At 49.1% G+C, this 22,759-nt stretch overlaps 1 protein-coding gene across 1 annotated transcript; it reads left to right on the top strand.

Annotated features, from left to right (window-relative positions):
- The first annotated feature begins 1,468 nt into the window (after positions 1–1,468).
- Positions 1,469–16,060, top strand: ATP6V1E1 (ATPase H+ transporting V1 subunit E1). The gene is made up of 9 exons (XM_069585954.1): positions 1,469–2,924; positions 4,413–4,478; positions 5,601–5,710; positions 6,090–6,156; positions 11,248–11,337; positions 11,894–11,962; positions 13,637–13,731; positions 14,653–14,740; positions 15,581–16,060. Exons 1-9 carry the CDS (start codon positions 2,892–2,894, stop codon positions 15,641–15,643), a joined length of 681 nt encoding a protein of 226 aa, XP_069442055.1. The 5' UTR covers positions 1,469–2,891; the 3' UTR covers positions 15,644–16,060.
- The last annotated feature ends 6,699 nt before the right edge of the window (positions 16,061–22,759 follow it).

The following is a 22,759-nucleotide window of genomic DNA, read 5'->3' as shown; positions in this document are numbered from 1 at the left end:
ACATTGTAAAAATAAACAGGAGGACTTCCCTGGAGGTCCAGTGGTTAGGACTCCATGCTTCCACTACAGGGAGCATGGGTTCCATCCTGGTCAGGGAGGCTCTGCATGCTGCATGGTGTGGCCAAAAATAAAAAACGGGAAGAGGGATTGTAATCCAAATGAGTGAAGACCATCTCCTCCTGACCTAGTCTTGCATCTCCTGCATTGGCACACAGTCTTTGCCACTAGTACCACCTGGGAAGCTGTGCATGTAGCAGCAAAGGTCCAGTACACCCAAAAATAAATTTAAAAATTTTAATGAGAAAATGCAGAAAGAAAGGAAAATAGGCAAGATAAAATAACAATACTTCAGCCATTAAACAAAGTCAAGGACCTTTAGTTCTTTAGGAGCTATAGATAATATTCTGAGCTGTCCTTTGAGCTGTTTTGCAGATACTGAGACCCTCACTAGGTGGAAGAAGTTAACATTATGAGGCCCATAAGCACATTGACCCAAGTTCAGTTCAGTCACTCAGTCAAGTACGACTCTGCGAGCCCATGGACTGCAGCACACCAGGCTTCCCTGTCCATCACCAACTCCCGGAGCTTACTCAAACTTATCTCCATTGAGTCAGTGATGCCATCCAACCATCTCATCCTCTGTCGTCCCCTTCTCCTCCTGCCTTCAATCCTTCCAGCATCAGGGTCTTTTCCAATGAGTCAGTTCTTTGCATCAGGTGGCCAAAGTATTGGAGCTTCAGCATCAGTCCTTCCATTGAATATTTAGGACTGACTTTGTTTGATATCCTTGCAGTCCAAGGGACTCTCAAGAATCTTCTCCAACACCAGAGTTCAGAAACATCAATTCTTTGGCACTCAGCTGTCTATATAGTCCAATGCTCACATCCATACATGACTACTGGAAAAAACACAGCTTTGACTAGACAGACCTTTGTCAGCACAGTAATGTCTCTGCTTTTTAATGTGCTGTCTAGGTTGGTCATAGCTTTTCTTCCAAGGAGCAAGCATGTTTTAATTTCATGGCTGCAGTCACTATCTGCAGTGATTTTGGAGCCCAAGAAAATTAAAGTCTCTCACTGTTTCCACTGTTTCTCCATCTATTTGCCATGGAGTGATGGGACCGGATGCCATGATCTTCCTTTTTTGAATGTTCTTTTAAGTCAACTTTTTCTGTCTCATTCATTCTCATTTCGCTCTCACTCTCTTTCACTTTCGTCAAGAGGCTCTTTAAAAAAAAAAAAAAAGAGGCTCTTTAGTTCTTCTTCACTTTCTGCCATAAGGGTGGTGTCATCTGCATATCTGAGGTTATTGATATTTCTCCTGGCAATCTTGATTCCAGCTTATACTTCATTCAGCCTGGCATTTCGCGTGATGTTGTTATGCCCAAGTCACAAAATCTCCCAATGACCACCAGGGAGCTGATACCCGATACAAAAGCAAGAGAGTTTTTATTATGAAGCTTGAGCTGGGGCTCCCACCAATACCGACACAGCGGCTATAGGGAGGAGCCCCGAGTCTTGGGTTACATTGCTTATATAGGGAATATTCAGGTAAAGGGGGATTTTCAGGCTGAAGGACATCTGATTGGTTACCTTCTTCTATAGGGTTGTGTGTTGATTCCTGACTGGCTTTTACTTTCAAGGTAAATCACAAGTTCCTGAACGTAAAGTCAGGAGGTTTAACCTGAAGGTCGGTTGGCTCGTGGGCAGTGGGGCAAGGTTGGGTAATATACAAAGTCTAAGTCTTTTTGCCTGGAATTTACAGAATGGAGTTCTTGTACAAGATGGAGTAGCTTAGGCTCTCCAATGTACTCTGCATGTAAGTTAAATAATAGGCAGGGTGACAATATGCAGCCTTGACATACTCCTTTCCCAATTTGGAACCAGTCTGTTGTTTCATGTCCAATTCTAACTGACCCCAGACAAGTTGAAACCAGAAGATTGAGAATGCTGACTTCCAGCCTTCACCCAATCAGAACAATGTCCACGGGCTGATAACACGCTTCTGCTTGAACACTGTAAGACTACTCACTACCCATTCCAGGGCAAGACAGTTTTGAAGGCATTAGCCTGCTGTGGCCCCCTCCTTCCCTGGCAAAGCAATAAAAATAGTTTTTTACTCCATGCAAAAAAAAAATAAACCCCACACTATCTCTGAGATTTAGTCTGGCACCAGTGAAGAGGCTGAATATCTGCAACACGGGGAATCTAAGGAAATTGATTAAGCCGAAGGCTTTTGTCCACACATCAGCGTTGGCTCATGAATTACATAATGTACCCCAGGAAGGCAAAAGGCTACTATTATGGGAACCAGTTTTTATGGGCGCTCAATTTTCTGTAAATCTAAAGCTCCTCTGTGGGTGTGTGTGTTTATTAGTCGCTCAGTCGGGTCCGACTCTTTGCGATCCCACGGACTTCTCTGTCCATGGAATTCTCCAGGCAAGCATACAGGGGTGGGTTGCCATTCCCTTCTCCGAAAAGCTCCTCTAAAAACCTGTTAATACGTAAAATACAGACGCTTTTGCTTCCATTAGGGCTAGGACAGTAAAATAAACTCTGGCTGGCAGAAATAAACGTTTTTAAAGAACACAGTCGACAATGCTCAGTAAACAGTCAGAAGCCTAAAGCAGAACCCTGTACCCGACCCCCAAGCCGGCTGCTAGAGAAAAGCCCGTGAAGGGGTCACGAGTCGGCGACGGGGGCGGGGCAGGACTTCCGGGCTGCTCTCTCGCCACTGGCTGGGCTGCCTGGCGTCCTGTGCAGGAACCGGAAGTCGAGCTCACAAAACCGAGGAGGCGGGGACCTCCGCCGGCTTTCGTGTGCCGTTCGCCCGTCTCCGGTGTCAGGCCTGAGCTCCGGCCGGTCGTCCGCCGCCGCACGTCGCTTGCCGCCATGGCCCTCAGCGATGCCGATGTGCAGAAGCAGGTGAGCGCCAAGCTTGGCTCCAGGAGGCAGGCGGGCGCATCCCCGGCCTGGAGGGTCCCCGCGGCGGCCTCGTCGGCCAGGCCTCCCCGGTTCCTGGGGCCCGGCCTCAGCTGCCGGGCGTCGGCGGTGGGCGTGCCGCGGGGCTGTGCGGGTCGGGGCTGGCCCTGGGGTCGCGGCGCTGGCTCGGCGCCTCGTCTTTCGCGGGGTGGGCTGGCGTTGAGCGTCCAGGCCCAGCCTTCGGGGAAGGATCCTCAGGCCACGGTTTTTAGGGAAGTCGGCCCCTTCCTTCTGAAGTTTGTAGGAAAACCCTGACTAACGCTTACTCACCATCTTGTGAGTCTTGTTACGCGAGGAATTCGTTGTTTCTTCCTTGGAAATTTCCATTTCCTCGGAAACGTCTTTGCTTTTATTCGTTATCTAATCAGCGCTCAGAAGGGCGGAGTGTCTCCTTTAAGTGCATCTTCGGCTGATCACAGAAGGCGGCAAGAACAGCGTCTGTGGGGAAAGTTAAGGCGTCTATACCAGGTGCCGTGCGGGCGTGAGCATCAGCCGTGCGGTGTCTGTGCGTCGCTGTGGGAAAGGACGCGCTGCCCTCCACACTGCCTAGTAGTGGTCACGCCCCGGCCCTCTGCCCCCTGATTAGGATAGAGCGAGAACTAAGGGTTCCCCAGGAAGAATACCTTATAAAGGTAAAACCGTGGTGAAAACCAAAGGCATCTTTTGTTTCTGTAAAACGGTAAGAGTGAAGAAATGTATGGCCTGTACCCCTACACGCTCCTTGGAGTCTCCATCAGGGCGACGCCTGCGCTGCCCGTAATTCTCAACAGTGACCGGGCTGAGCACCAAGCGCAGACCAGACGCGTAGAAATCCTGGGTGTCCAGATTCCTTACCCCCCTGTATTCAAGTATTTGTCCATGTTGCTTTTCCTGTCTGAGGAGTATGGTCATTTATTTCAGCAAATCTCTAAAGGAATCTGACTGCAAAAGGGTAAAACCGAGTAGATTTAGCAGGAAGAAGAAAAGTGTAATTTAAGGCAGATTTTTCTGTCTTGGGGCGGAGTTAAATGTCCTGAAGCAGGTGACTTTCTCCTGTCGGAACTCCCAGAGGCACGGTGTGTTCCTGTTGACTGTAAACGGGCTTCTCTCATGGAGGTTAAAATGAGTGTTTTGCTCTAGGCTGTGCTGATCTAGTCAGATCTAGTAGCAGAGGGTCCAGCAGGAGTGATAAAGGCAGATAATGCAGGCTTGAATCAGGGTTTACCTCTGGAGGCCAGTGTCTTTTAGCATTTATAAACTGTATTTATTTCCTATTAAAGAGTTTGTGGGATTTTGTGGATTTGGACCATTTTCAAAGTCTATATTGGATTTGTTACAACATTGCAACATTACCTAAGAAGGGAAACGCGCTTCAGTAAATGATTGTTGAATGAATCAGAAAAGATATATTTTCTTGTCATTCAAAATGAAATAACCTTTTTCTTCTTCTAGATTAAGCACATGATGGCTTTTATTGAACAAGAAGCCAATGAGAAAGCAGAAGAAATTGATGCAAAGGTGAGATTCTACTGCCTAGGTTAAAGAAGTTACCAGAGTTTATATGGTCTTGCTTTCCTAATTAGTACTGAATAACATTGCTTAACAGAGCAATTTTGAGTTGCATAGTATGTCTATACGTTATGTAAAATTGTTGTTTTCTCTAGGTATAATCAAAATAGGCCAGAATATACCATTTAATACTGAATTTTCATGGTTCTTTTAATTTATTCTCTAGGAGTACAGATAAAGCCTATATTTCCCTGTGCTGCACACTATAGCCTTGTTGCATGTTTAATATTGTTTTGATGACCATCTGAGTGCTGCAGTTTCTTGTATAACTAGTTTCCTTATTTCTCTCTGGGATACATATTAGCGCTTATGTTTCAGCTGCCAATTGCATTTTTATTTTAAAGTAGTCTTATCTCCTATGACGCCATCATCCGTACTTATTTCATGTGACAGGTGTCGTAATAAGCTGTTAGGCATTTATTTTAGAACATGAAGGCTCCGGTAGCTGTGCAAAACACTAAATATGTGAGTGAGTAGCTTCAGCTAACTTCCAAAGTCATACTTTCTTACTGCCTGAAAATCACAGACAGTTGACACACTGAGACAGCCTTTGTAAAAAGTGACTGCTCAAAAAAAAAAAATTTACTTCAGATTAAGAAAAGAAAGTGACTACTCAATAATTAACACTAAAAAACTAATAAATTTATATAGTGTATCATTTTAAAAGGACTATTAGATTTTGAACAAGGAAAGAATACTATTTATTTTTTTATTTTATGAGGGAAGACACTTAGATTACTTGACCAAATATTTTAGACAGTAACTCAGATCTTCTGACTCCAAATTCTGTATCTTTTTCATATACAGAATCTTCTGATTGTGTACTTTGTAAATTTGTTTGTGGGTATTATTATCCTTGATTAAATTTTTACTCTTTGGCTTCATTTATGATCAAAATCACTGATCTTTCCTTTTGAACAAAAGGAATGAGGAGTAATCTTTGAAGATGAGTCATAACACTTTTTCATTTTAGATACAGAATAAAGTGAATTTAAGCGAATACCCTGGTCACCAGCAGCTTAAAATCGTCAAATCTGTATAATGAAATAATAATAATTAATTTCTTGGTAGGCAGAAGAAGAGTTCAACATTGAGAAAGGTCGTCTTGTGCAAACCCAAAGACTGAAGATTATGGAATATTATGAGAAGAAAGAAAAGCAGATTGAGCAGCAGAAGAAAATGTGAGCTTTGAAAATCACTGGGCTGAAAGGGTCCAGCAGGTGCACTGGGGTCGGCAGATACAGGTTCTGGTTTTATCTGGACCACTCACTGCTTATCTAACCTCGGTCACATTGCTTAACTTCCCTTTCCTCACTTGGGAACATGGAAGCCTCACTGGATTACTGAAAGATACAGCTGAAATAACTGATAGTCTTGCCACTTGGTAAGCACTCAATAAATATTTCGTAGTATTTGAGAATAGGTGGGTATAAAGCATTGCATATATTTCAAGGAGTTCTGTTTGGGTCCATACAGAGAAATGTATTTGCGTATCTGGAGAAGGGTGTACATTTTTTTCTCTGCAGTTCTAGTGATGATACTTTTCCATGCCTTTTGCAGTCAGATGTCCAATTTGATGAATCAAGCGAGGCTCAAAGTCCTCAGAGCGAGAGATGACCTTATCACAGTGAGTAATTGGTCCCTTTAGTTATAGTATTATAAAATGTTTGTCTATTATCGAGAATTCACTAGTTCATATTGGATTAAGGACTTGATTAATGATTTTTAGAGAGAAAACCTTTGGTTAGCAAATCACTACAGTAGATAATGTAATAAAGAAATGGGTAACATACAGGTCCCATTTTCAAGGACTCACTGCTCTGACAACATACAGACTCTTCTGGGTCACATGACTCATGATGGAGGACCGTAGAGTGTCTGAGGGTGATGGGGACTTGAGGCGGGAAAGCCTGAATGGAGTAACATAGGGCCCCTGAGTGCACGTGAGGAGCTTTTGAGTGCTTTCAGTAGAAGGGTGTTGAAGTTTTCATTTTATTTTATGAAGAATATCATATATAGGATTCATGATATAAGTTCATAAGTATATAGACTAAATTTAACAGGGAAGAGGTTAGACGCAGAACCATCTGGAGAGTGTTGTCATCCAAAGGACAGGGCAGAAACATACACTTAGGTCAGGCGGCCTGAAGGAATTTGAATTAATTCAGAAACCAGGGGCTTCCCTGTTGGTCCAGTGGTTAGGTCTCTGGACTTCCACTGCAGGGGGCACAGGTTCAATCTCCTGTCGGGGAGCTGAGAACCTGCAAACCGCATGGCATGACCAAAAAAGGGAAATTCAGAAACCAGTCACGGAGGCCCTAGGTTTCTTAACAAACGGAGAGAGAGGTAAATATTGGGAAGGAAGAAACTTACTGTTGTGATGCTACGATTATATACTAAAAAAATACAACACCCGAAAAACACTAAGAACTAGTGATTAGTTCAAATGGTGACTGGCTACAAAGACAAGATACAGAAACTGATAGTTTTCCACATGCCAGCAGTAACTAATTAGGAATAAATGTAAACGAATAGGCCCAATGTGGAAAAGCTGTAAAACTGGAAATATAAAACTGGAAACACAAATCTCTTAAGGCGTTGGTAAGGTGTTGGTCTTGTCACATGACTAGTGTGATGGCAGCAAGGACTGAGTGGGTTGTCAGTGTTGATGCGTTTTGTAGGAGGACACTCTGGACGTTGGCTGTGGGTTGATCTTCCACCGCCTCCTCTAAGACTGATGCAAAATCCTGAATTTCAGGCCTGGCTGCCTAGAAGAGTGGTGGTTCCATTAATGAAATAGGAAGTCAGGAGAGCGGACTCTTTTAAGAACAACAATCAGATCACTTTGGACCTATTTAGAGGGACCAGGAAGCTTCCAGATGGAAATGTCTGCCAGGGTGTCTCAAGTGCAAGGACCCACTATGACATAACAGCAGAAACTAGCAGAATCCTCTAACATATAGCAGAAACTAACACAACATTGTGAACACAAGTATACTCGAGTAGAGAAAAAAAGTAACTCCCTTAACACCTATTATGGACCCCAGAGTAGCTAGGGGCTTCCCTGGTGGCTCAGACTATAAAAGAATCCGCCTGCAATGTGGGAGACCTGGGTTCAATCCCTGGATTGGGAAGATCCCCTGGAGGAGGGCATGGCAACCCACTCCAGTATTCTTGCGCCGAGAATTCCCCATGGACACAGGAGCCTGGCGGGCTGCAGCCCATGGAGTCGCCAAGAGTCGGACACGACTGAGCACAGCACAAGCACAGCAGCACAGACTAGCCAGAGTTGGTCTGCTTCTTAAACTCTTACACCCAGATGTCTTTCTGCTTCAGTGCCAACTTGATCTTTTAGTTTTCACTTGCCTGTTTTCATTTCCTAGTTAGCTAGGTTCGCTTGAGGGGGGCAGCTGTGTGGGCTGCAGGGTTTTCTGTGGCTCAGTCCTGTAGGAGTCGAGATGAAAGACCGTGTCTGCACTACAGCCTTTTGAGGGTGACCATGAAGAATTGAGTCAGTCATAGCTTGGAGACGGAATTGGAGAGAGCAGCAGGAACCAAAGCCAGGAATTGACAACACGAGCAGGAAATGGAATTGTCCGGAAGAGCAGGGAATATAGGAGCTGAGGCTGGAGAGAGACACCAGGGTTTGGTTAGACTTGATGCCTACTCAGGAGTGTGGAACGTATCCTTTGACCTTTTCTCTTAACTCTTAATAGGCATGGAGATCTCATGGAGGGCCTTGTAAAATGGAAACTCCAGGCCCCATTTTCCAGAGATTTTGGTGTTCTCATCGGACGTAAACAGCCCAGAGTAATCTTGTTGCAGGGTGTCTAAAGGAGCGTGCTGAGAAGTATGCTGTAGGATTAGGTTTGTGTTGGAGAAAGAGAACTGGTGATGTAGGGAGAGAAAATGAGGTTATGGTGTAACTTGGATCTGAAGGTCAAAAAGCAGAGAAGCCTAGACCAAATGGCAGCAGTGGTCATTAAGAGAAGGCCAGGGCCTCGTCCACAGATTCTTAAAGATTGGAGTCTGTAGGAGTTGGTGACTGCAGGTTGTGAGGAGTCGAAAAAGACTTAAGGTTTTCTTACCAGGTAAGGCACCTGGATAGGTGGTGATAGGAAATACAGGAGGAACAGCAGGTGGAGAATGTGATGAATCTTGGCATTTGAATGGCTTCAGAAGACCAGGTGAGTTTAGGAGAGAGGTTGGGGCTGGCATATAGACGGCTCTCAAGCCCAGTCTGTGTGTGTGGATGAGCTCATCACCATTGTGGGTGTAGAATTCCACTGTCAGGCAACAACCTGAGAAGCCTCGAGCTTAACAGCCAGGAAAACAAGACGTTGCTAAGGACGCATTGGGGAAGCAGTCACGTGGGAGGAGAATAAGATGCCAGGGACAGAACTCTCTATTTTTTCTTATTTTGTTGAACTGTTAGCATTTTGATAGATGGCAAATGCAGTTATTCTGTAACATGCAGCGTTTCAGAACACAATGTGAGCTTTTGTTTTGCTGATTAGAATTTTGTGAAAATAAATGTTGCTCTAATTTAGTTGTTCTAAAGCACTTGTTTCCTTAGGCCTTTGCAGCCTAACATTGTGCCATTGGGTACTTTTCGGTTTAGCAAACCCCAGTAATGAACCCCAACTATGAGATGATGGGGAGCAGGGCAACATGTCCATGTTTCAGTGCATTTTGCTCTTTTAAAACCTTTATTTTTCCAGCTTGCGCATAGAAGGCAGGGGATTTGTCAAGCAGTTGGCTAGAAAAGGATGGGGACAACAAATGGAAGGACACGGTAGCCAACAGGCGAGCTCTGCTGCCCACAGCGCTTCGTCCTTTGGTTATTCTCTACTGGTGACCTCGTCCCCCTGCCTGCCCTGATGTTTCCCAGTGTTAGAGCCCAATTTTGGGGTCTCTGTGAGGTGTGAGTTTCTGCTTCACCACTGTCTGCTGTTTGGTGGGTGCGTTTTTTAGCTTCTCTGAACCTTCCATCCCTAATAGAATGGGGAGAGCACACGCCTGAGGGTTCATGTAGGACGAGTGCCTATACAGTGCCTCGTGCAGAGCAGGCAACGGACGGTTTCCTCCCGTCACTCCCTGAATCTCACACCGTGTAAGGTACTGGTACTGTTGTTGGGAGATAAAGAACACAAGTAACCTGTAAAAATTCTGATTTGTTGGTCCCTAAAGTAGAGATTTCCGGTGCTGTGATTGAAGGCCAGCTGACTGTTCACACCTGGAAGGACCAAGGAAACATGGTTCTGTCGTCGTCATCATAATCAGGTTTTAGTTTCTTGATTTCTAGGAGCATAGTCCTAAATTTTCAGGAACCTAGAGGCAGGTTCAGGTGGACAAGTCTCAAAATACTGATCTGCAGGCTGAGAGATAAAGACAGTAACTTACACCTCTCTCCATGAGGCGTCAAGCTGCAGCCAGAAGGTGAGTTTAGAATCAGTATCACTGGAGTGTGGATGGCCAGTAACGTTGCTGCTCATGACTTACCGTCCCCACCTGGAGGGCACCTCTGTTCAGTGGGCAGGAATGCCCTAGATAGAGCACAATACAGTTTCAGTTAGGGTTTAGCTTTCTTGTCTGGACTTCAGTTTTCTCCAACTTCCTATGCCCTTGCTTGTAGTTATGGGCGGTGTTAAGACTCATTTACCCATTTCCAGATTTTTCATAGTGGGTTATTATAAATGCCTGCACTGCTCTTTAGAGGTTGACTTGAGTCTCATAATGTAAGGCTGTCTCCAAACTCCCCTTTCCACCCTTACCTGCTTGACCAGTGTGGATGGTCAATTCTAGCATAAAGAAACGTGCTTGAGGGATCTCTTAGTAAGGAGGGGCTGAAGTTTCTTTCAGCCAGATGTTGTATAACACAAATGCTGTAAATCTTTGTGCCATAAGCTTCCTAGATTATGAAGGCTTAAAATGCTTGGCAGTGGTTCCTGGAAAGTGGTGGGGTCAAGGGTAACTCACTCACAGAACCACTTCTCTCTACCCTCACTTCCCAAATTCTGATTGGTCTCTAGGTGAGCATGTACCTTCCCTCTCCTCTTTAAATCCCCCACAATCATTCTAGAGATTGTGTTCAGTAGAGTAGATGCGTGGAAAACTTTCTGGGATGGAATGTTCCTGACAGTGTTGGGTGGAGAGCAGTGGAACTGAGGGGTATTATCTCTGCCTGGGTCCACTTTTAGTCAGTAAAGCAGTGCACGCTTATCACTTACAGAGTACTTCCCAGTGTGTTCTTTGCAGCCATGTGAGATTTCTGTTTCTGTTAAAGTGTTCGTTACAGATGATTAGAAAATACAAACTTAACACAAAATTGAAATTGATAGTCCAGCCTCCTTAAAGGTAAACATTGATGACACTTTGTTCTCTGTTCAGAGACTCTTTTTTTCTAAATAAAAAATAGAACCCTCTTACACGACTGTCTTATGTTGGAACTTGCTTTTCCAGTCTGTGTCTCATCTTCTGTGTCAGACAGTAGGGCTCTTCTAGAGCATTGTCTACCTGAGAGCCGAGCTAGTGCTTCTTCTGTGTGTCTGTCCTTAGCACAGCATCTGCTTTGCTGTACACCTCAGAGAACGTTTGTGGAGGGAAAACCCAGCCACAAAGTGAGACCCGATTGGACACAAGCTGGGGCCAGCCCCAGGTGGGTTCTGAGCTGGATACCCAGGTGCTTGGACAACTTTTTGTTTTCCACCCTTTGTAGGACCTACTAAATGAAGCAAAACAGAGACTCAGCAAAGTGGTAAAAGATACAACCAGGTACCAAGTGCTGCTGGATGGACTAGTCCTCCAGGTAAGTCTGCAGGTCAGATGTGTCACAGACGGCCACACACCTGCAGAACTAACAGTGTGAGAAGCCAGCTGCATCCCTCCTGTGTCGTCTTGTGAACACGCAGCTCCTGCATGCTCTCATCTTGGCTCCTTGCCTTGTCGAGGAAGAGATGCTTGGGAGGATGGTGGTATCTCGCAGGTTGAATGAGACTGATACCTTTTTACTGGTTCTCTGTAACCCTCAACTATAAACCTTCCTAATTTTATTTCACCACTGAAATGCTTGTTTTAGGTATTGAGGTTTAGACCACGGGCTGTATAAACTGTGTTTCCTGCTCAGCTATTTAAATAACAGTATTTGTCCTCTACCTAGTTGTATTTTGTTCCCATCCCTAGAGCACTGTGTATATTTATCTGGTTTGTGACACCAGAGTCTTTCCATGTTATTGTGCTGTGTAGGCCCTCTTTAGGGGAACTTAGGACTTTCCCCTCAACACTGAGAGGATTATAAAGACATTCTGTTTGCTGTTGCTTTATTTTATAGTTTTTGCTGATTGCATCTGTTTGTGCTTTAATAGGGTTTGTACCAGTTGCTGGAGCCCCGGATGATCGTTCGCTGCAGGAAACAGGATTTCCCTCTGGTGAAGGTAAAGTTTGAAAAAATCCTTTTTCTTTTTAAAGATCAATGTGTTGGGTATGAAATGACAGCTCAGCCATGGAGACTGGAAGAGTCTTAACTCATTGGAGATTCTGACTTCAGTGTACCCAAGCCTCTGATTTACTGTCTCAAAGAAATCAAGCTGCCGGCTGTGTTAACACCCTCCTCCCTCCCTGGAGACCTTGTAATAGCATGATCTGAAAATTCAGTAAGAACGGTACCTACTGGATTGGAGCTGAGGATAGGCAAAGCCACATAGAACTGGCATACTCCCAGAGCAGCAGGGCTTAGTGCTGCCTCAATACTGTGCCACACCTAGAGGAGGGCAGTAGGTGCCAGCAAAGGGACGGCACAGCATCGCTGCCAGGGACCTGTGTGGAGCTTCTCTCTTAGGCGAGGAGACCTAGGCCCCAGGGAGGACCAAGGCCATGGCAGGCACACGGGGCAGCAGAAGGGTAGAAACCCCCCAGCCCACCAGCTCTGATTATGTGCCAGCTATTCAGTTCAGGTCGTTCTTCCCTGTAGCTCAGGGTCAGGCAAGGTTGAGAGAGCTTAGACCCTTAATGACTACATTTGTAACACACAATATGTTTGTGGCTGCCCCGAGTCACTTGTCTCCTAGGAAAGCAAACTGCCAGGTGGGGAACTGTGTTCATTCTTACCTCCACTGTAAACTAACGAGCTGTGCCAGGGACCCGAAGCCGGGCCTGGGCCGCCCTTAGTGGGCGTCACTGTGAAGCTGCTAGGGCCAGGTGCCGCCAGAGTGGCATCTGCCCTCCGCAGTGGCACTGTCTGAGATCTGAGGAATAGGAAGAGTTCAGGGTATGTGTACATCTGTGCAACTGGTAATAGGATCAGACAAAGACTAAGGCTCCGTCCTGATGTTGTTAGTGTCTTGCTGGAGCCTATACCTGGTGCTCCCTTCAGTCAGGTTAGAACCTCTTCCATCTACCCTATACCCCTTCCCCCAGATCACTCCTTTTTAAAATGTGGTAAAAAGTGCACTAAATTTACCGTTGTTCCCAGTTTTAAGCATACGGTTCTGTGCTTTACATTCGCTGTTCTGCGACTGTCCCCACCATCCTTCTCCAGAACTTTCCATCTTCCAAACTGAACAGCATCTCCGTGAGCCCCTGGCAGCCGCGTCCTGCTCCTGTAGGATCTGTATCACGCGGCTGCTCTAGTGCCCCTGTAAGAGGAATCACACAAAGCCTGTCCTTTGGTGATGGGCTTACTTCACTTGGCATATTGTCTTTCAAGGTTCATTGATGGCATAGCCAGAGTTGGAATTTCCTTTTTTAAGGCTGAGTCTATGGACCACATTTTATTTACTCATTTGTGTTTATAGACTAGACACCTGGGTGGTTTCTACCATTTGACTGTTAAAAATAAGTAGGAATATCTTTGCTTGTATAGATTGTTGGTTTTGAGGATAACTGTTCTATGTGTGTGCTCAAGTTGCTCATTCGTGTCTGACTCTTTGTGACTCCATGGACTGTAGCCTGTCAGGCTCCTCTGTTCATGAAATTATCCTGGCACGAATATTGGAGTGGGTTGCTGTTTCCTCTTCCAGGGGATATTCCCGACCCAGGGATTGAACCCACATCTCCTGTGGTTCCTGCATAGTTTTTGATGACACCTCTGTGTTTTTTTGTTTTTCCAGGCTGCGGTGCAAAAAGCAATCCCTGTGTACAAAGTTGCAACCAAAAGAGACGTTGATGTCCAGATCGATCAGGAGGCCTACCTGCCTGAGGAAATGTAAGGAGCGCTTCTGCTTTTACCATGCAAGGGCTCTGGCTGCGTGAATAGCCACACGCTGGACCTTCCTCGTGTCCGCTGGGCTCAGTGTGCTGGAAGGCAGTGTAACCCCACTCATCTGTGCCTCCTGTCAGCGCCTGTTGGTCTCCTCCTGTGAACCAGCTTCTTATGGTTCATCCTGCCAAGAAGCAGAACAGATTTTGTACCCAGAACTTGAAGCTCGGTCCATGTGTGACTAGATGCTGAGAAAGGGGATGGCTCCCTCTGGCCAGGAAAGTAGTCACGTCTGGCTGGTGGACTCCGTGGTGTGGACTGAGCATCCGTGGTGCTTCTACTGATGACTGGGCGCAGTGGGGTTGGCCACAGGAGCTCCTGGGCAGGGAGGCCAGGGCACTGTTCCCTTGTAGCTTTCCAGCTCTTGGCAGCTGCCATGAGGTAACGTCTATGCGGAGCTGACCCAGGGCTCAGGATCCAAAGCCACTCTGCTGATGGGTAATTAGTGGCAGGCGGAGATAGAACCGACAAGCAGTTTGAGGTCTGGTAAATAGCAGGTTCCAGTCAGGGCCACTGTTCCCGGTGTTTTGAGTCTGGACACTTAGAAAAGTCAGACAGTACATACCCCGGATGGTGCAGCATCTACTCCAGAATTAAGTGGAGACGCTTCACCCCTGAGGGGTTTGCTGACAGCTGACTGGAGCCTGGATCAGATGAGGACTGGGGCTGTTGATTGGCTAATGGGGACAAAATTCCCCTTTTTCTGTAAGGGAGGGACAAGGTGTTGGAATTAACAAAGTGAAATTGGCACATAGTCACTTGGGATGAGTTACAGTTTCAAATTGATTGTGTATGTTTACTGGCCTCTACTCAAGGGCCTGTTTTCCTTAGATCTATACACACGGTTCTTTCCTGTGTTCTTTGTAGAGCCGGCGGTGTTGAGGTCTATAATGGGGACCGCAAGATCAAGGTGTCCAACACACTCGAAAGTCGGCTGGACCTCATAGCCCAGCAGGTGAGTGTGGGGGCACTTCTGTCGGTTGGCCTGTGGTTACTTTGAGGTGATGAGGAGAACGTGGTGTCTTTGAGATTTGTTGCTCTTTGTACGTTTTTGGACGTTTTCTTGAATGGAGGTTTGGACACTTAGTGTCATTTGCTGAGGTGACACCATGTATATGAGGGTGGGCTTGGGGATAGAACAAGGGCTTTGTCTGTCTAGGATCTCACTACATGTGAGATGGATCAGGAGGTGCTTAAGAGATGCTTTACTGCGGAGTTGCTTAACAAAGGCTCTAGAACCCTACACCCCTGCACGAGTGACAGAAATCAAGTCGCTTATTAGAGGAATTGCTGCAGGGCACCAGGCTCTTTAAAGTGTTCCCATGTTTGCAGAAAGCGGTGAGGAAAGTTGAGTTGTCCCAGGTGTGGGGCCTTTTTTAGGGGTGCGGTCTGTGGGTAAATTTGTAAAACTAGGTGAACTGAAAATTTCCTTGCCAAGGGTGCGTTGACCACACGTGGATGGCAGCTGCTGTCCTGAGGTTGGGCCCTTGGGGTTTTCCAGTTGGCACTGGACGCTGCAGCACACGCGCCTGCCTTGTCTGCTCAGCACAGGATGGGTGCTCTGTCTGTTGCGAGCGCGTCACTTCTGCCCATGTCAGAACATGACGGAAGCCCCAGATGGTGGTGACTTCTGCCACGTCTCTTTGTCCCCATTAAGCAGTGGCCTGAAGCCCACAGGTGTGATTGTCACGTCTCTCTCGGCCTCTGCTGGGATAAGTGCCTGGCCCTGTGGCTGAGGCTCAGGTGGGTCCGTGCCAGGCCACACTGCCTCACAGAAGTTCTCCACTCTTCACAGATGATGCCCGAAGTACGGGGAGCCTTGTTTGGTGCAAATGCCAACAGGAAGTTTTTGGACTAAGCCAGCAGCAGGTGCGTGGCATGGACGCTCCGAGATGGCCTGTATTGCTTCCTCCTTGCTGTCCCCTGCCCTTGTCTGTCAGCGGATGCTCCTCCGAAGCTGACGTTCTCCGACTGATGGGTGATGATGGGAGTCTCGGTTAGTACGTTAGGAACCCTTCCTCTAGCTTGTCTCAAAGCAGCACAACTTCCTGCCATTCCGTAGCGCGCAGTCGCGGGGCCAGGTGTGGGGGCGTGCGTGCCCCACACCTCCCGCTATCCTGGGCTCCACCGTCCAGCCTAAGTGCATGTGGGCCTCATCCCTTCCGGCAGCAGCAGCTTCTCGCCTACATGTTTGGACCTAGAAGTGTCTGTAAATGTGATTTAAGGTCTATTCTGTGAATCTGCTCTATTTATTAAAACACAACGTGGAGGTGGATGTCGCTGTGGTTTATTACACAAGGGCTGCGACTTCTGCTGGGTGATCTAGAATGCAGGAGCCACAGCCGGCAGTGTTGGACCACCGACGGCTCCCTCCCTCTTCCTCTGCTTCTGCTCCTTTTCACCCATCTCTCACCCTGAGGCACCCTCCTAGCCCAAAACCCTCCACAAGGGGCTCTGGAGGGGCTGACAGCTTAATTAAGGGCGGTGTATTAGATTTGGTAGCATTGGAGAAGGTGGTGGTGCAGGCCCGGGGGAGAGGAGTTGCTGTGTGTTTGGTGCATCAAGACTTAAAACCCTGTGTGACCTGCAGATAAGGTGTCTGTTCTCCACCCTCAGGATGACCTAAGTTGCCTCAAGTGTAGCTTTGTTCTGAGTGGACGCAGCTGGGAAGACAACGTGGTCTCCTCACGGCCTTCACGCCACACAGGTCTCCACGGGTGGAGGGTGTGGGGCCGGGGGACCCCCGGCCTTGGGACGGCTGTCCTGGTCCTCTTGAACTAAAATACAATCCTGCTTTTCCCCACATCAGTGCTAGGATGAACTAAGTTATTTACTCAGAATTAACAACAGCAGATCCTCAAACTGACTCAGTTGAGATGCAGTGATGACCCTGTCTGTTCAGGTGGCAGGCTCCTGAGCACTGGGGGCCTGGCCACCCAGGGATGGGCCTGAGAGGGAGAGGGCAGGGTGCGAGGAGGGCAAGCGGCAACCGTGACGGCTGCTCACACCCAGTGCTCCCTGATGCCCCGGGTGACCCTGAAGAATGGGGCTGTGACCAGTGCCCTTCTGGAAGGCCAATCTGCGGGCAGGGTTCCACCCCCACCCCCAACCGTGCCCCCTCCTCACTCCTGGGTGGGGACTGTGCCACCAGCACCGAGGGATCCTTACCTGCACAGTCGCTGATGCCGCTGTAGTTGTTCACTGCAGCTTAAGTTTGGATTTGAGTTTCCAAAGCTACATCGAAAGACAGTCACTAGTTAAAGAGTCTGCCTGCCCTTTTGTTGACACGACATCCCAGATTCCTTGTATGAACCACCCCGTGGGGTCTGTCACGGGGGGTCCTTCCCCTCTCGGGGCCTCCTTTACAAAATGACACACTGAGGGCCTAGTTCGGGGGCGGGGGGCAGAGTGGCCCTGAGACAGGAGGCCCCTCTACCCCCAACCTTCCAGAGGCATCACTTGTGGCAGCAGCTACAGCGCCTGCAACACAGCCAGACGTGGGCTTGCTGACCACAAAATCAAGGTCTGGACCCGCAGGCTGACAGGATCCCAGTCCAGCAAGTAAGGGACAACCTGGGAAGTCTGTTCTGATCCCACGTGAAGGGGGAGAGGCTCACGCAGTGCCCAGCATCCTGCTGTGGCATCTCAAGCACCTCCCATGGGCCCGCAGCTTGGGCTCCCAGCAGCTCACGCCTGTCAGGCAGCTCCAACTGCAGATGCCCCTGGGGGCTGGAGTCGTGTCCTGTCACAGGCCAGCACACTGCCCCTCCCTGGACCCCATGGGCTGCCACTCACCCAGCTGGGTAAACAAACCAAGCTCTGAACACAGACCGCCAGGGAGGCTGAGGCCAGGACAGTGAAACAGCCCTAGCAAGAGTCCTTCCTTGCCAATCCCCAAGAACTGTCCCCAGGCAGTGGGGAGCATGGACAGGACTGGGCAGCGTCTGCAGCTGATCTGTTTCCACTCCTGAGCATAAACACATATCAACGGGCTGGAACCCACAGCCCAGAAACTGTCAACTAATGCCTGACAAGTGGCAATGATGGCTCTTCAGTGAATGGTGCTGGGAAAGCTGGACATTGACTTACAAGAGAGCTAGACTGCTGTCTACACCACTCATAAGGATGGACCAAGCACCTGAGATCGTTAAACTCCCAACAGCGGGAAAAGCTCCATGACCCTGGAACCTAAAGCACATGCACCAGAAGGTGAAAGAAACGAGTGAGACCACATCAAACCAAAACGCTGCTGCACAGCAATGGAAAGCATCCACAAAACGAAAAGGCCGCCTACTTAATGTGGTGGGGGCGGGGGCCGGCTGCAAGCACACACCTGATATGGGGCTAATACAAGAATTCACAGACAGCAACGGGCAAAGAACACAAGAGAAAACGCTCAGTGCACTTAGGCATCAGGGAAACCACTAAGATCACCTTCCATCTGTCACACTGGCCCTGAATCAGTCAGAACGTGGAGGGGGAACCCTAGTGCTCTGCTGGTGGAAATGCATCCGTGTCCACAGCAGCAGCCAAGGTGTGGAGGCAACGTGTCCACGGACAGGCGAATGATGATACAATAAAAGTCTGACAGAAACACATACTCGATTTCCCCGATATGTAGACTCTCTTAAAAAACGCAAACACAGAAAAAAGATGGGATATGTGATCCGCAGAGGCAGGAGATGGAGACTCAGTGAACTGGGTGAGCCCCAGTGTGCAGTTACAAGGTCAGTGTGTGCTAGCGGTGTGGTCCTCAGTGTGGCAACTGCAGTTAACTGCTCTGTGTGAGAACGCTGCTAAGAGAGTAGATCCCAAATGTTCAATGGCTGTTACCTGGTGGTGATCGGGCTGCAGCATGTGGTTGTCAGGTCATCGCGCTGAACACCTTGGACGCACACAATGGCCAAGTGTCACTCACCCTCGATAAAACCAAGAATGTGTCTGCTGGTTGACGATGGAACATATCCTTTCCATATGGCTGGTCTCAAACTTCCAAATGCACATTTATGTGTGTAGACACGTGAACTGAGGCACGGTGGCCGCTCACTCCACCACCATACAGAAAAAGAGCACGAGGCACCTGCCTTGCGGAAACTGCTACTGGAAGAAGTCACTGGCTGCCAACTTGATGGCCTTCTCCACAGTGAACAAGGTCAGGTCACTGCCGCCCCTGGAAGGGAACGTTGAGGGCAGGGGGCGTCTGCAGCCGCGGGGACCAGCTCCAGCCAGTGAGGTTCTGGAACACTGGGGTCCCGGTGAGTCGGGGAGCTCTTCTGTTTTACTGAAGCCCCCTTTCTTTTTATTGATCCACTTGGCCTGTGCCTGAACTCCTCACGGGCTCCCTGGTGCAGGTCCTATAAGTTACTTCTGTCTCTCATGTATGGACCGTTAGGATGACACGTGACCAGTTCTCCAAACTAAGCCCGATTGTGAGATCCCGAGGGGCAGCTATGTGGGTCCCATGGCTTTGCCTTCACACTCAGAGCACGGCCACATCAGCCCCTCAGTCCAGCCTCGTGTCCGTTTCTCACAGCACAATCATCTTGGTGTGCGTCGCTGGCTGGGGACACTAGGGGAAAGTGTTAACACCCTCTGAGTCCTCAGGTCACCTTGTTCCCACACCCAGTGTCTCCTGTCCACCCCTCCCCTCTTGAATCTTTGTCCAGAGCCAGGTCACTGTCAGCTTCCCTGGGGTTTACTCCCGGCACCCGGGGACCAGTCTCTCTTCCTCCAGGCTTCCTGTCCAGACCTGGACAGCAGTGCCTGGCACTTGGCCCACCTTTTCTGAGTCGACGTCACCCTTTCAGAAAACCGCCGATTGCGGTTTTCTCCCCCAAAACAAAGCCCTTGGAGATACCCACAACATGCCGGCCGCACAGTGATGAAGACAGGCTCTCCCGACACCAGGACCTCCTCCCAGCGCCCAGTTTCTTCTGACATTTTGATTCCAAAGCCCACAGCTTCCCAGAAGAGGGCGGACGGAGCATGTGGGCAGTTGGAGCAGCGGCCCGGGGCCTCCCTGATGATAGCCAACCAGGATGTGAGAGAAACGTCTTCCCAGACCCATGGGAGATGTCCCCAGTGCCCTGGGTGCCGTGTGATTGTTGGCACTGCAGCTTCTCAGGCTACAAAACCTAAGTCACAGTCTGTCTGTTTCCACAAACAAGACTTTGGCTTATTTACCAAAGTCCCGTCCTGTTACCCCTTCTCGAGTGTCTGCCTCTGCCTAAAAGAGGGACGTTCCACTCGGTTTCAAGGAGCCTGCCTCCCAAAGTCCCAGAAATGGGACCCACACGAGGTGAAGAGTGGCCCCAGCAGATGATTGCAAACTCCAACAATGCTTCTTTTCTGCACGATGGACACCTTCCTTGTTGGAAGTGCGTGTTCTTCCTGTTGACAGTGGTTCTCACCCACCAAACACATAGCAAGGAGAACAGGGTTACAGGCAGATAACAGTTTAAGTCGACAGTGTGTTTAAGCAAACAGCATGGGATCAGAGGCAGGCTATGATTTAAGCAAACAGGTTACACTCAGTTCTGACCTTAAGCCTAAAATAAAATTGTTTGAAATATTTTTTGAAAGCTTTTACATGTGGCTCAGGTGGTAGGGACTGGTCAGAGAGCCCGGAGGCTGCCCTGAGGCAGCTGAACCCCCAAGCACAGAGCTGGCTCCCTCACAAAAGACCCCGGCCTCCCTGTGGGGCTGGTAGACGACTCAGCCGTGGGGGAGGGGGCAGGGGTGGCTATGGGGGCTGCTGGGATCAGGGTGGGAAGCTGAGGAGGGGCTCGTTGGAACACCTGCGGGGTCAGGGCTGAGGAGCAGCCACTCCTGCCTGGGCTCCTCTCCCCCTCGGATTCCGCCCTGGCCATATGGCCGGCCTCTCTCCTCACCCGCTGTGCCCCTGTGCGCCCTGGGCCGAGTGTCTCAGCAAAGCATGTCAGTGGAGGCATGGCAGGGCTGAGGGGGCGACCTGTGTGTCCCCACTGACTTGGCCAAGACACAGCTGCAGAACCAGTGTGGACAGGAAACCTACGAAGGAATGCATGTGGGGGCAGGCGTGTGTTATTGGGGGGCGGGGCCCTGGAGGATGGCAAGGCTGGGCAGCGCCTTGCTCACCCTGGCCTCGCTGGTCCAGAGACTGGCCCCCAGGGAGTAGCCCCAGTCAGGGTCAGCGCCTGTGCACACAAGCTTCTCTCCAGTCAAGGTTACCATGCACACACAAAGGTGCGCACACACGCGCACACACCGGCTTCTCTCCTGACCCACCACGGACGGGCGGATGGGTAACGAGTTCTGCTCACGTGTTGCTGGCGTCCAGCCTCTTGCCCTGTTCGCCTCCCTTTACTATGAAGCCTGTGGGGGAGTCGCGTCCTCCCTTCTGTCCTGTGCGTGACTGTGAGATTACCAGGTGCGCAGAAGGGCCTTCGTTCCATAAATGCTGAGAAGTGACATCTCAGTTCCTAGGGCTGGGATGCGACGTGCTTTCCTCCTGCTGAATCAAGCCTTGGACATGCTCCAAGGGACCAACTGCAGGGCTCTCAAAAACCAGTCATCCTGCCACCCTCTGTCTGGAAGAAGCTTCAGACCCAAGCTCTGAGAAGCGGGCAGTGCTTTTCCAAACTGAGAGACTTCTTGAAGGCAGCTGCGTGGTACCCACATCACCGTGAATGCCAAGGGACGGGCTCAGAACACCACAGCTGCCTTCCTGGCTATTCTCTCACAGTCCCTCTCTCACTTAAGAGTTTGGTTAAAATAACCCATGGCAACAAACAGTGAGCCTGGGTTGCAGAAGGGGAACAAAATTGGTACAACCTAAGACCCAGCACAGCCCAAAATACATAAATACTTAAATAATAAAAAACCCAAAAACCACATGGCCAGGAAAAAGACTTTGGGGGCCAGTGTTTGGGGGAGGGGATAGCCCGCAGACCAGAGGCATTCCTCCCAGAGGCCTCTCCAGAAGGGTTCAGGGTGAAGGTCGCCTCTGAGGGCCCAGCCCTGGATGAATCTCACCCTAGAGGTGCTCCCCATTTATCAAACTCAGTCACCTTTCCTCCCAGTGATGGAGAGGGTTAGAGACAAAAGCCATTACTGTTCAATACGAGGGAACCTTTGCATGTTTCCAGACATCAAATGGCAAGCTCCACCAGAACTGAGACCAACCCACTCTTCACTCACGACTGGCTTCCTGTCTCTTCCCTGGTTCCTCCCCACCAGCTCTTGTTTCTTATGCCAATCTGAAGCAAGCAAGGGTGCTGGGGATGGTACAACCGGGGCTTAACAAGTGTAAAGCTCAAACAGTAATTCTGAAAATGGGGTGGATTAACTAACACGTTTCACGGAGCCAGATTCCAGAGCTGACCAGTGGACTCTGGTCAGCTCTGACCAGTGACTCTGTTTTGGTCTCAAGGAGACAGACCTGGGAAACATACCCTGAGGGAGTCAGCTAAGCTCTGGCTAAAACTATCAGAACATTCTGGCCTTTGGTGAGTGATTCATGTCACGGCAAGAGAAGTTGCAGCCGGGAATCCAAAAGTCAGAACCAAACTGTACCTGTGTTCCGGGTGTGGTGCTATTCCACATGGGCCCACTCATCAGGACAGCCAAGGGGCCAGGGTCCCAGCTGCCTGCCCCCACTCCCCCAACGCAGGCCAAGGAGACTCAGAATCAAGTGAGACAGACACTCCGGCTGGCTTCATGTCAAAATCGAGGTTCATGCATGACATCCACTTTAAAGTTAACTTTTTTTAAAATGACTGATGTAGAACTTAACAGGAAAGTGTGGGGGACTGACGACACTGTGAGCGTGGCAGGACTGCAGTCTCACAACGGCATCGGCCAACTCAGTGACGACATACCAAAGGGGGACAATGTGACCTCACCCGCGGGCCACAAGGTCACGGCCCAGGAAGCAAGAGATCACTGGTGAGGCCTGTGGTTTAAGGATAAAGCAGGCCAGGAGCCCTGAGTGTCT

Source organism: Ovis canadensis, chromosome 3 (genome assembly GCF_042477335.2).
Source record: "Ovis canadensis isolate MfBH-ARS-UI-01 breed Bighorn chromosome 3, ARS-UI_OviCan_v2, whole genome shotgun sequence".
Lineage (NCBI taxonomy): Eukaryota > Metazoa > Chordata > Mammalia > Artiodactyla > Bovidae > Ovis > Ovis canadensis.
The sequence above is the reverse complement of the archived record's forward strand: the minus strand, read 5'-3'. Positions and strand labels throughout refer to the sequence as shown.

Excerpts from the sequence above, each read along its gene's own strand:
- ATP6V1E1 (XM_069585954.1), top strand. The coding sequence starts at position 2,892 with ATGGCCCTCAGCGATGCCGATGTGCAGAAGCAG. Across the intron at positions 11,338-11,893 it reads TGGATGGACTAGTCCTCCAG|GGTTTGTACCAGTTGCTGGA; the intron begins GTAAGTCTGCAG and ends GTGCTTTAATAG. Across the intron at positions 14,741-15,580 it reads TGGACCTCATAGCCCAGCAG|ATGATGCCCGAAGTACGGGG; the intron begins GTGAGTGTGGGG and ends CACTCTTCACAG.